Raw genomic sequence first — 12,806 nt, 5'->3', positions numbered from 1 at the left:
GGTCCACGCCCCTCACTTTGTGCGGGGAGGGAGCCGGGGCCGGCCGGCCTCCGGGCCCCCCTCCCTGGTTTGGCGGCTCGGGCTCGGGGCAGGCAGCCCAGCGGACAGCGCAGGGCAGGCCCGCCTCCGCAGGGGGCAGCGAGGGAGCGGCTCTGGCTCCGCAGCCACAGGACTGTGTCCCCGGGGCCTGACGTGGCCCCTCGACCGCACGCAGCCGCGGGCGGCGTGGAAGGGACTGGCACGGCTGGCGCCAGAAGAGCCTCCCTGGTGGATGCAGAAATCTGGATTGTGTGATTTTTGCATCCCACCTTGATTCCCCGCCCCCCAATCCCTTAAAAATGTGAAACCCGGGATGTCCCTGGTGGTTCAGTGATTAGGACTCCATGCTTTCACTGCAGGCAGCCCGGGTTCAATCCCTGATTAGGAACTAAGATACCGCAAATGCTGCCCCCAAAAAACTGGTAAAACCCATCCTGGGCTTGCAGGCCCTACAGAAGCAGGCAGGAATCTGCAGCCTTTAGTCCTGACGTTTTCTCCCCACGCCCCAACCCTGGCCTCAGTTTCCCCGTCTGTAAAAGGACTGAGGGCCCGTCACGCCCACATCTGTGGACGCAGCTCCGCCCTCCCCCCGCCCCACAGCCTTGGACAGCTGGAGGGGGCCTGGGTGTTGCCCCCCGACTGGCAGCTGCTGTCAGGGCGCCAGGGACAGAGGTCCCCCCTGCACACACACGAGCCCAGGGAAGGGGCCACCTCGAACACCCACCACGGTGCCCCCCAGCTCTTGTTCACAGGTTCGCCTCACTGCCTGTTCCCTCCGTCCCCCCGCGTGGGGCTGGGGCTGGGGGCGCAGCGGACTCCCACCTCCTGCTCCCTGCACCCCCAGCGCCACCCCCTCCTGGACTGCACGCACCCCAACCTGAGTCTCTCCTGCAGGCGGAATACAGGCTGTGCAACGGGTCCGACAGGGAGTGTGTGTCCCCGACAGCCAAGGTCAGCAAGAAGGAAGCTCTCAAGGTGGGCCTGGGCCCAGGGAGGGGCCGCGGGCCTCATTTGCTGGACAAAGGGGCGCCCGGGCCAGTGCGGCCAGCCCCTGCCTCCAGCCTGCCGAGGGGAGGGGGGCGGACGGCACCCCAGCCCCCCCACGCCCCCGCTTCCTGCCCTCTCCCAGGACCCGTCCTCGTCCCCCAGCTCGATGCCCGTGGGTGGGAGCCCCGGGGAAGGGCCAGTCCAGGGCCTTCTCCGCTGACCCCCCATTGTGCCCTGGGCCCAGGCGCAGAAGGAGACCTACCGCCAGGAGAAGAAGCGTGCCACGAGGCAGCTGCTCAGCGCCCTGACGGACCCCAGTGTGGTCATCATGGCCGACAGCCTCAAGGTGAGTGCAGGCCTCGCCTCGGCCCTGGCTGCTTCGGGGGGCCGCCCCAGGGACGGCACAGGCTCACCAGCCCCTCAGGAGACGGCTGGGCGTGGGGGCCGCGGCAGGCTGTAGCCACGTCCTGGGGCGGCCCTGACCAAGGACCGCGAGCTGGTGACTTACAGCAACCAAAACGGACCCCCAGGTCCAGAGGCGGAAGCCCCAAATCCAGGTCCTGGCAGGACAGCCTCCTTCCCAAGGCTCTGAAGGAGGGCTCTTCCTGCATCTCCCTGCCGCTGGGGGCCCCGGGTGTCCCCGGACTTGTGGCCGCCTCCCTCCAGCCTCTGCCTCTGCGGTCACCTGGCCTCCTCCTGGGTCTGTGTCCTATTCTCCTCTTACAAGGACACGGTCGTTGGACCAGGGTTCCTGCTCCAGGACGGCCTCATCTTCACTCGGTCATGTCTACAGAAACCCTATTTCTGTTTAAGGTGGAGGGACCCCTGACCTGCGGGGCACCCAGAGTCCGGTGGAGTCCCCTGCTGGGGACACAGGAAGGAGGCGAAACTCTGGTTTCTGGGGACAGGAGTGGGCTGTGGTCAGAGGCCTGTGTTCAGACCTCTCTGAGGCCACGAGCGACTCCCTCAGCCCCAAGCCTCGGTTTCCCCCTCCATAGAGTGGGGATAAAGCTGTGGAATCCTTGGGGCTCCTGCGAGGGGCAGAGGAGAAAGCAGACTCGGAGCCTGGGCGTCTGCAGAGCTCTGGGCCTTTGTGGGCTCTTTTTTCTTTTTGCTCCACAAAATTAGGAATAAAAAATTAGGTGCAAAAGTGAATATTAATTTAGAATGAAAAAAGAAATGATCACAAGTTTCAAAATCACAAAGCTGATAATTATAGCAGTCACTGCTTATTGCCAGTTCCTCCCAGGCCCAGGGCAGGGCCTTGAACTTGAGCTTGAACTTGAACTTGAGCTCTGGGAACTTCACCAGTAAATCTGGCTGCAGCATCTTTCTTTGGATTCGCCGTCTTTTAGAGTTCCTGTTAAAGTCTAAAAGAGAACCCGGCCCAGAGCCTGGAGCCAGGGGCCCCGTCCGTCTGCAGTTCAGATGCCCTCGGGGTCCCAGCAGTTCAGATGCCCCCGGGGTCCCCAGCCAGCATTGACGGCAGCACCCTTCCCCCCAGATCCGAGGGACCCTGAAGAGCTGGACCAAACTGTGGTGCGTGCTGAAGCCGGGAGTGCTGCTCATCTACAAGACCCCCAAGGTGGGCCAGTGGGTGGGCACGGTCCTGCTGCACTGCTGTGAGCTCATCGAGAGACCCTCCAAGAAGGACGGCTTCTGCTTCAAGCTCTTCCACCCGCTGGACCAGTCCGTCTGGGCTGTGAAGGTACCGCAGTGCAGGCCCCGGGGCTCGGGGGGGCCAGGCGAGGAGACATCCCCACGGGCCAGGTGGGAGGGGGCGGGAGGAGAGCAGGGCTGGGCAGTCAGGAGCCTCGTGCTGGGCCCCAGGAGCAGGGGGTCCAGAACTGGGCTGACGGTTCCAAGGGTCAGTCACTCGGTGGCCGGGGGATCAGAGGTTGTCAGTGGCCTTCCATGTGGAACACGTGTTGGGGTGAGGGGTGCTCGGGACCTGGGGACCCGATGGGTTCAGATCACACGTCGAGCCCTGTCCAGAGGCTGGGGAACGGGGCCGTGTGAGGGCAGCTGCTCCAGGCCCAGACCTCCCCCTTCAGAACCCGGGGGCAGCCCAGCCCAGGACCAGAGCGGTCAGGTTGCCAGATGAAATCCAGGATGCCTGGGTACATTCAGATTTCAGAGGGAGATCAAAAAGGTTTTTTTTAGTATGTTGTTGTTCAGTTGCTAAATCGTGTCTGACTTTGCGACCCCATGGACTGCAGCCCACCAGGCTCCCCTGTCCTTCACTATCTCCCAGACTTCATGCGAACTCACGTCCACTGAGTCAGTGGTGCTGTCTAACCATTTCATCTGCCGCCCTCTTCTTTTGTCTTCAGTCTCTCCCTGCATCAGGGTCTTTCCCAGTGAGTCGGCTCTTTTTTTAGTATAAGTATGTCCCAAATATTGTATGGGATATATTTAAACTGTGTATATGTAGTTTTTCTGAGATTCAAATTTAACCAAGCGTCCTGGATTTGCACATGCTGATTCTGGCCACCTAAATGGAGGCTCAGAGAGAAAAAACGAGGGTGGGGCCGCCAGCTGAGAAGGAGGTCCGGGAGCGCCCACTCACCTCTCTTGCTCCCTGCTGTGTCTACATGGCCGGGTGCCTGACCCCACCTGGGGGTCCCAAGGCCCCGGAAGCGTCTGTGCGTGTGTGCGTGTGGGTCCCCATGACCTCCTGACCTGTGTTTCGCCCCATCCCTTGGGTGACGCCGCCTCTCTGTCTCTCCAGGGCCCCAAGGGCGAGAGCGTTGGTTCCATCACCCAGCCCCTGCCCAGCAGCTACCTGATCTTCAGGGCCGCCTCTGAGTCTGACGGTGAGTCCCACCAGGCCTGCCGGTCTCCACGGTGACCCCACGTGAAGCACCCCTGCCCCTTGGTGGAGGGATCGGCCAGGTGCAGGGGACCCTGGCTCGGACCCTCCCGACGCCATCCAAGGGGGCAGCCTGGCATCAGGGGACAAGCCCCCCACTCACCTGCCCCGTCTCTGAGCCTCAGTCTCCCCCATGGGCAAGGGTGAGCAGTAACACGCTGTCCTTAGCTGCTATGAGAATCCGATGACCGTATGTAACAGATACCAGCTGCTGAGTGCCAGGCACCCCTCAATCACCAGGTGCTGCTCTTACCAACCACATGCGGAGACCCGGGGAGACAGGCTGGCGGAACTGCCCGGGGCGGAGGGACGTGCGTTCCTGAACTCGCGAGTGCTTGGGGCGCCCTCTCGCGGCCGCCCCGAGTAAACGCCGCTGTCTCCCGCCCCGGGGAGCGGGCGCAGGGCTCCCTCTAGTGGTCCGGGGCCGGGGAGGCGCTGCCCAAGGCAGCCGGGCCTGACCACCGGACTCTGGGCCTCCCGGCTGCCCCCTGGTGGCCAGACGCCGCGTCGACGCTCCGGAGTGGCTTGAATGCCACAGTCGGTCCGCAACACCCCCACTCGGTGCCACGCCCCTCCTGGGCCCTGGGATGGACAGGGCGGCGCGGCTCCCACGGAGCCTGCTATCTGCTGGGGGAGGCAAGCAGAGACCCTTCAGACAAGGCCAGCTGGGCTGAGGCATGAGCCGAGTCCCTGACGGGGTCGGGGGCCATGGTCAGGGAGGAAGAACGTCCACAGGCCCTGGGGGTATCAGGGTGGGCTTCCTGGGGGAGGGGAGTTAGGGAGGGAAACTTACTGCCCCCAGGAGGGTCACACTTTAAAGGCTCGGAGAAGTAAAGAAATGCGCTCAAAGTGCTTGAACCGCAGGTCTAACCTGCTGGCAGCCTCCACCAGGAAGGCAGCAAAGGGCTGGGGACAAGGGCTGGGTTTGGAGGCAGCTGGGTCCATCCACCGCCGCTCTGTCCTTCAGGTTGGCCCTCCCCCCATCTCCCAGGGCTGTTCCAACACCAGGAGCTGCCTCCTCGGGCTTGGTTCAGCAGTCCCCTCCCCAGCCTGCCACCCACGTGTGCTCCAGGCCAGCAAAAGCCCTCAGCCGCAGAGGCCGGGCCCTGCCTGGACCTGTGGGGGCAGTTTCCATCCGGGAGGGCCCTGGTCCCAACTCCATAGGTGGGAACTTGCAGGGCCTCTGGGTACAGACGGCTTCTCAGGTGGCGCGAGTGGTGAAGAACCCACCTGCCAATGCAGGAGACGCCAGAGACGCGGGTTCAGTCCCTGGGTGGGGAAGATCCCCTGGAGGAGGGCATGGCAACCCACTCCAGTATTCTTGCCTGGAGAAGTCCATGGACAGAGGAGCCTGGTGGGCTACAGTCCATGGGGTCGCCAAGAGTCAGATAATAACTGAAGCGACTTACCACGTGGGGTCCTGCTTAGCGTGTGACCTTGAGGCGGTCACTTACCCCTCCTGGCCTCAGTCCTTTGTAACACAGGCGAATAACCGTGTACTAGGAGTGGGGGGTCCTGTGGAGGCTCCTTGTTTAGGAAGGGCAGGGTGGGGGTGGGCCAGCTCCCGGGCAGCCGGGCAGGGGGCTCTGCCCATGTGCCCTGGGCCCCTCCCGAGCTGGGGGCCGCTCATCCCACCCTCGCCCGCAGGCCGCTGCTGGCTGGATGCCCTGGAGCTGGCGCTGCGGTGCTCCAGTCTCCTGAGACTCAGCGCCTGCAAGCAGGGCCGCGATGGGGATCCCGGGTCCTCGCCGGACGGGTCGCCCTCCTCGCTCTGCGGGCTGCCCGCCTCAGGCGCCATCCATGACCAGGACCTGTTCCCGTGAGCAGGGGTGCGGGGGGCGGGGGCCAGCCCCTCCCAGGAGCTTAGGTCTCCTGCCTGCTGGGCACTCCTGGCAGCAGCACGCAGGGTCTCCTTGTACGTGGGGAGGGGATGGGGAGCAAACGCCACAGAGGTCTGGCCACCACACCCCGGCCCCCAAGGCAGGCCTCCTCCACTCCAGGGGGACCCCGGAGCCTGAGTGTGTTCATCTGTGAACTGGGACTGATAGTGTCAAGTGCCCATCGCCGAGGCTTTAAAAAAAACAGGGAAGGGGGTGAGGCGCCCGGCAGGGAGGGGCGCCCCGGTGGGGGTGCTGGGTGTGTGCCCAGAGGCGGGGGTGCCTGGCCTCACCGTGACCAGCCGCCCGCGGCCACCATCCACCTTCCAGACTGAACGGGTCCTCCCTGGAGAACCCCCTGGAGAACGACGCTTTCTCGGACAAGTCAGAGAGGGAGAACGCCGAGGAGTCGGATAACGAGACGCATGACCACAGCCGGAAGACCGAGAGCGGCAGCGACCAGTCTGAGGCCCCGGCGGGCCCCGGACGCAGAGGGACCACCTATGTGGTGCAGGACCACGAGGAGCTCGGGGAGGTGAGAGCCGCCCTGCCCCGAGCCCCCAGCCCTGGAGCTGTGGAGGCAGCGCCTGGCCATCCCCTCGGGGAGAGTCCCTGGCTCTGCTGCACCCAGAGGGCCGGGGACCGGGCGGGCCAGGGTGGCGGGACTCGGGGAGAGCCCCCGGAGAGATGTGAAGGGCCCACTTGTTGGAGAAGACCCTGATGCCGGGAAGGACTGAGGGCAGGAGGAGGAGGGGGCAGATCCCGATGCAGGGCGGGCTGCTGACACCCCCCTGTTCTGCTGCCTCCCAGGGGTCAGGTCCAGCTACATACACCCCAGGCCCAAGACCTTGGATCCATAGGTCCTGGGGGTCCACAGGGAGGGGAGAGGGGCTTGGCATCACCCAGGGGCTTCCGTATCCCAAGGGTGATGGTCCCAGCCCTGCCTGGGATCACCCATCCCGCCAGCCGGCCGTCCCCAGACAGCCACGTGACCCTTTCTGAGATGGTTCTGCCCACCTGAGGGCCTGTGGTGGGCGTGTTCTAGGAGATGGAGCCCCACCCGGTCCCCAGGCTCCCCGTACACCACGCCCCCACCCGCTGCCCAGACAAAGCCCGCGGCTCCGGGGAGGGTGCAACATCTCAGGGGAGAGAGGGGTCCCTGTGTGCTCCTGAGGGAGTGAAGGCCCCCTTCTGAAGGGGGTGCCGGCCCGAAGCCCCGGGGTCATGTCCCTGGGTGGAGAGGAGACGGGCTGGGGGCGGGACGAGGTCTCTCAGCGCGTGCCCCCTGCTGCCGCGGCACGGGAGTGTGCAAAGTGCACACACAGGTGTCAGGCGGGCACAGGCCGCGAGGGGCAGAGGGCGCCCAGGCCGTCTGGGCTGGCCGGGAACTGAGGACCGAGGGAGCTGGCCTGGGCCAGCAGGCGCCCCTCTGGGCTCGGGGACACAGGCCGGAATAGGCAGGGGTCAGGTGGGGCCAGGACAGGCTTGCTGGGCGTGGGGGCCGGGCTGGGGGGACCCCCGATGGGGTGGCAGGTGCCCCTCGCGGCTTCCCCGGGCACCGAGGCTCCCCGCCCGGCTCCGGCCTGACCCGGCCCCTGTGCCCGCAGCGGGGCGAGGCGTCGCAGGTGGAGACGGTGTCGGACGAGAACAAGAGCCTGATGTGGGTCCTGCTGAGGCAGCTGCGGCCGGGCATGGACCTGTCCCGCGTGGCGCTGCCCACCTTCGTGCTGGAGCCGCGCTCCTTCCTCAGCAAGCTCTCCGACTACTACTGCCATGCCGACCTGCTCTCCAGGTATGCCTCGGGGCGGCCCCGGCACCCACCCTGCCTCCAAGGGGCCCCGACTGCAGGGAGGGGCTGCTGGGCCTGGAGGGCGGGGCCCTCCCACGTCCTTCAGGGCCCCCGTCGCAGGGGAGCCCGGCACCCTCTGTCCACCTGAGCCCTGGCACTGTTAGCCCTCAGGCTGAACAAGGCCGAGGGTGGGAGGGGGCCTGCAGGCTCAGGAGCCCATGCAGAGGGAGCTGGGTGAGGGGGAGAGCACCCTGGCGGCTTCCTGGAGGCGGCATCTTGCCAGCCTCGAGCCGGCCGCGCCCTCACCGCCCCAGCGGTGGAGCCACCCTGATACTTCCTGACCCGATTTCCCAGAGGTGGGAGATTCACCCCCCAACACACACACACACACACACACACACACACACACACACACTTCCCTTCGTCATGGCATCGGGACAGAGCCGCTTGGGAAGGGCCTGGGTTTCCAACAAGCCGATGGAGGTTGAAATGGAAGGAGGGAGGGGCCCGGGAAAGGGAGGAGAGAGGCCCAGGTCCCCGACCTGGAGTGAGGGCTCCCCCGCCCGTGGTCGCAGGGCTGCGCTGGAGGAGGACGCCTACAGCCGCATGAAGCTCGTGCTGCGATGGTACCTGTCCGGCTTCTACAAGAAGCCCAAGGTGAGCGCACCTGCTGGGGAGGGATGGGGGGCGACCAGCGGGAGGTCCACCCAGCCCCTGCCTGCAGTCGGGGGTGAGGGGCATCCTCCACCTCCCAGGATTGTCCCCCCAGGTCCTCAGAGATGGGGGGCCGGGCCCGGACTTCCTACCCAGGGACCCGCTGGCGGGGCCAGGCCCCCAAGGTGGTCCCGATCCCTGAAAGGCCTGAGCTGGGCCTCCACACCTCAGAGAAACAGCTGCTACACAGCAGTGCCAAGAGGAGGACATAGGCCCCTGAACCTCGAGGAACCCTGGGGACCCGTGGGTTTTGGGCACGAAGCCCCTTTTGAGAAGGAAATCCTGGGCTCTGATGAGAGCAGAGCTCCTCTGGCTGTAGTGATGGGAGGGGCCTGGGGTCCCACAGGACCCAGGATTCTAGTTCCACGTCTCCACTGTGCTGGAGGGGAAACTGAGGCTCAGAGAGGGGAGGGGAAGGCCCGGAGTCACAGAGCAGTTTGCAAGTGGGACCGGGTCTCCCCACTCTTCCTGGGGCTTTCCACATTCTGATGCAGGCCCTGAGCAAAGCCAGGGGTCCGGCTGTTGGGACAGAGGGCGCACTCCGGAGGACTTCTCAGAGGAGGGGGCTCCGTGTGCCAGGGTGCCCACCCAGGACAGCACACTGGCTGCCGCAGAGTCGGCTCAGAGCCGGGTCTAGGAAGCTTGGGTCGGAGAAGGACTGGTGGGCAGGGTGTGGGAGCTGTGGACGCGCAGGGACACCTCCGGGGGCTCTGCAGACGGTCACGAGCCCGGGTCTCCGGGCTGAGGCCCGTGTGTGCACCCAGCCGCAGTTGACGGACATCAGATGTGGGGGAGGCGGGTCTGAGCTGGGCTACAGGAGAGCCGGGCGGAGGGCTCTCCACGCAGGGAGACTGTTCCCTGATGAACTTGGACTGTTTGGGGAAAGAGGTGAGTGTGGCAGAGCTGGGGCAGGACGTGCTGGAGGACTTGGGTTCTCACCCGAAAGGCCACTGGAAGCCGCCAGGGGCTCTGAGCAGGCGGCGCACTGGCTTCCCGGGCGTCCAGGGAGAGTGGGCGGTGGTCAGGGTCTTAAGAGGCCCTCAGAGCTGAGATGTGGACACGACACGTGTAGGCTGTTCCCCCTGCCCCCGAATGGAAATCATGGGCAGAGCATAGTCTCCCCGGAGCAGGAGTGGGGTGTTGTTCCGGGACGCTGGCTGCAAACGGGGAGTCCCCTGTGGAGACCTTCTGCCTGCCGGGTCAGTGGGCAGGGGCAGCCCCCTCACCGTCCCTCGGTCCTCAGTCCAGCCCAGCCGGCGTCCCTGGCCGACCCGCCCCCGGTGTCTCACGCCAGCCTCTTTTCGTTGCCTGCAGGGCATCAAGAAGCCCTACAACCCCATCCTGGGGGAGACCTTCCGCTGCTGCTGGTTCCACCCCCAGACCAACAGCCACACCTTCTACATCGCCGAGCAGGCAAGGGCCACCCCAGGCTGGGCGCCCGGCTCTGCGGTGGGCAGGCCCTGGCGGCGGGTGGGGGGTGCCTCAGCCCAGGCCTGTTTCTGGGCGGCCCCACCTTGGACTGTCGGAAGATCTCTAGCGTCACTGCTGCCGGGGGGATTCTCTCAGGGGTGCAGACCCCACCGTGGCTGTGACAGCCGTGTGTCCTTGGGGAGGGCCCAGCGCGTCCCGTCTTCCTGGGGGCCCCTGGGCGGGACACGGGGATGGCAGGCAGTTCCTGGGCTGAGTCCCAAGATGAGACTGCCCTCACACCTGCTGCTGGGGCTGGGAGAGATGGGGGGGCCGGGGCTGCCTGCTGCTGGGGCCATCGCTAGACCTGCCTCCCCGCCCACAGGTCTCCCACCACCCACCTGTGTCCGCCTTCCATGTCAGCAACCGGAAGGATGGCTTCTGCATCAGCGGCAGCATCACCGCCAAGTCCCGGTTCTACGGTGAGAGGGGAGCGGCTCCCTGGGGTCTCCCCAGGGGCCTCAGGGAAATGGGGTGGGGGGGGGACTGAGCTCCGGATTCAGGGGTCACCAAGACCTCCCACGGGGGCCATATTCCTGTCCCTCCCCACCTCTCCCAGCAGGGACCACGAGGGGGTAAAGTGCTCAGAACCTGGGGTCTGCAGAGGCCCCCAGGCGGCTCCTCCCGTCCCTCTCTCAGCCGTGGGGTTGACGGGGGTGCTGGGAGGATAATGAGAAAGGGCCACGTGCAAAGGTGCCTCCAGGGCTGGCCGGCCCGTCCAGCACCGCTGGCCGCACGCGGCTATTTAAAGTGACTCAGATGGAATGAAACTTACCGGGCGGCCCCTCAGTCACTCTGGCCACGGCGCAGGTAGCCACAGGTGGCCGCCGTGTCGTAGGGCGCGGGGTAGGACAGCTTCGCCTCCACAGGACGGTCCGTCCCGCAGACCTTGAGAGCCTGGCAGTGGGTTTCTCTGCATTTCTCCATGGGGGTGGCCTCGCTGTGTCTCTCGCTGGTGGACAGGTGGGCCGAGTGCCTCTGTGTACCCAGCTGACTGCATGGGCTCTGCCCACCTTTTCAACCCCCATGCTCCCATCACCGACTGTGTGCCCTTGAGTGGGCCATAGCCTGTCTCTGGAGGTGTCTAAAATCAGAGCAGAGGCCCTGGTTTGGAAAGGGTCAAAGCCTCCCCCTCAGGAATCCCGGCTTTAGTAACTGAAATAAATGTAACACAGCTGAAGTGGCTCCTCAGGATGCACACGCCGTGTGCAACCTGGATGGGGCTTTCGCAGAACCTGAGGCTCAGAGAGCTTAAGTCACCCACAGTCACACAACCCGAGGTGCCTGGGGCTCTTCCCCCCTGTTGGAAGGGAGCCCAGGTCCTGTGACTTGGGGTGGGGGTGGGGGCCCAGGTCCCCAGGATCCGGCTCCACACGCTGTTCCTACTACCCCGTGTCTCTGCAGGGAACTCGCTGTCAGCTCTGCTGGATGGCAAGGCCACCCTCACCTTCCTGAACCGGGCAGAGGATTACAGCCTCACCATGCCCTACGCCCACTGCAAAGGTGAGAGGCTGTGGAGCCCCCGCCCCGGGGCAGAGTCCAGGCCGGCTCCCTCGGGGACAGCCTGGTTCTTGTCTGCCTGAAGGGACCTGCTTCACACTCCCTTTCACGTGACTGTTTAGCGGGGTTTGAAATTCGGGGCAGATGGTCTGTCTCTGCTCTGGAAGCTTGTTCCCACCTTCCAGTTTCCGTCGTGGTTGGTGAGCAATCAGCGCCAGCCTGCTTGTTACCTGATCTGCTTTTCTCTGTAGCTGCTTTTAGGATCTTCTCTTGTTTCTGGTGTTCTGAAGTCTCACTGTAGTAGTTCAAGGTTTAGATTTCCTTTTTTTTTGGCTACAATGTTGTGTCAATTTTTGGTATACAGCAAAGTGATTCAGTTATAGGATTTCTTTTATTTTTTAACTAATGGGCTTTTCTTTTTTTTTAACAATAGTTTTAGGTTTCCAAAAGTCTGAGCAGAACATGCAAAACACTCCATATCCCCGTCTGTCCCAACACACGCGCACGCATGCATGCGTATACACACACACACATGAGCATACTCACACACATCCAGGAATTCCCTACTGTAGACCTCTTTCATTACGGTGCTGCAGTGTTACTGTTGGTTAGCTGGTATTGACACATTATTATTGAATATTAACTTAAGTCCGTAGTTTACATTAGGGTTCACACTTTGTGGTATAATTATATGGACTGGGACAAATAAGCGTTTCTATCATTACAAGATCACAGAATAGTTTCGCCACCCTAAAAATTTCTAATGATGGTTACACATGAATAGATGCATTCACCTCTTCCTCCCTCCCCCTCCCGCAAGCCCCTGGCGACCACAGGTCTTTTCACCGTCTGCATAGCTTTGCTCTTTTCAGAAGGTCACAGAGTTGGAAACATCGGGTATGTAGCATTTTCAAATCAGTGTCTTTGACTGAGCAATACGCATTTAAGTTTCCTCCATCCCTTTCTGTGGCTTGACAGCCCTGGGTTTCTTTCTTCTTTTTACATGTATTTATTCGTTTTTGTTTTTGGCAGGGCTGGGTCTTCGCTGTTGTGCGGGGCTGTCCTGTGATTGCAGAGAGCCAGCAGGGGCTACGCTCTGGTCCTGGAGCACAGGCTTCTCACTGCAAGCACTTCTCTGTCTCAGAGCGCGGGCTCCAGGCCCTCGGGCTTCAGTGGTCGGGGCTCGCAGGCTCCGGAGCTTGGGCTGAGCCGCTGTGGTGCCCAGGTTTCGTTGCTCTTCCGTTTGTGGGATCTTCCCAGACCAGGGATCAAACCTGTGTCCGCTGCATTGGCAGGCAGATTCTTAGCCACCGGAGCACCAGAGAAGTCGGCTTTTTTCTTTTATTTTTAAGGGTTTTTGTTTGTTTAAACTTTTTAGGCAGCGATTTCGTGGTTTTGATCAAGTGTGGAAGTTTTTAAGCCATTCTTTTTTAATACTGCCTCATTCCAATTTCTCAATTTTTTTTCTAGAACTTCAATCAGACATTCTATGCCCTGCATTTCATATCCTTTATCTTTTTGTGTTCTAGATAACTTCTTTAGATCTAAACCTTCCACTATT

At 63.0% G+C, this 12,806-nt stretch overlaps 1 protein-coding gene across 4 annotated transcripts in view; it reads left to right on the top strand.

Moving 5' to 3' along the window:
* The window catches only part of OSBPL5 (oxysterol binding protein like 5), a 67,226-nt gene that overhangs the window by 41,714 nt on the left and 12,706 nt on the right, over nt 1–12,806 (top strand). For 3 of the 4 annotated variants that reach the window (XM_043452107.1, XM_043452108.1, XM_043452105.1), the window contains 11 exons: nt 934–1,014; nt 1,271–1,372; nt 2,531–2,734; nt 3,758–3,842; nt 5,546–5,717; nt 6,106–6,310; nt 7,383–7,567; nt 8,140–8,221; nt 9,593–9,691; nt 10,071–10,167; nt 11,150–11,248. In XM_043452107.1, coding sequence (XP_043308042.1) covers nt 934–1,014; nt 1,271–1,372; nt 2,531–2,734; nt 3,758–3,842; nt 5,546–5,717; nt 6,106–6,310; nt 7,383–7,567; nt 8,140–8,221; nt 9,593–9,691; nt 10,071–10,167; nt 11,150–11,248 — 1,411 coding nt within the window. The remainder of the gene's footprint in view (nt 1–933; nt 1,015–1,270; nt 1,373–2,530; nt 2,735–3,757; nt 3,843–5,545; nt 5,718–6,105; nt 6,311–7,382; nt 7,568–8,139; nt 8,222–9,592; nt 9,692–10,070; nt 10,168–11,149; nt 11,249–12,806) is intronic. The other variant, XM_043452106.1, reaches the window with a different exon arrangement.

Source organism: Cervus canadensis, chromosome 29 (assembly GCF_019320065.1).
Source record: "Cervus canadensis isolate Bull #8, Minnesota chromosome 29, ASM1932006v1, whole genome shotgun sequence".
Taxonomy (NCBI): domain Eukaryota; kingdom Metazoa; phylum Chordata; class Mammalia; order Artiodactyla; family Cervidae; genus Cervus; species Cervus canadensis.
This window is presented reverse-complemented; position numbering and strand designations above follow the sequence as displayed.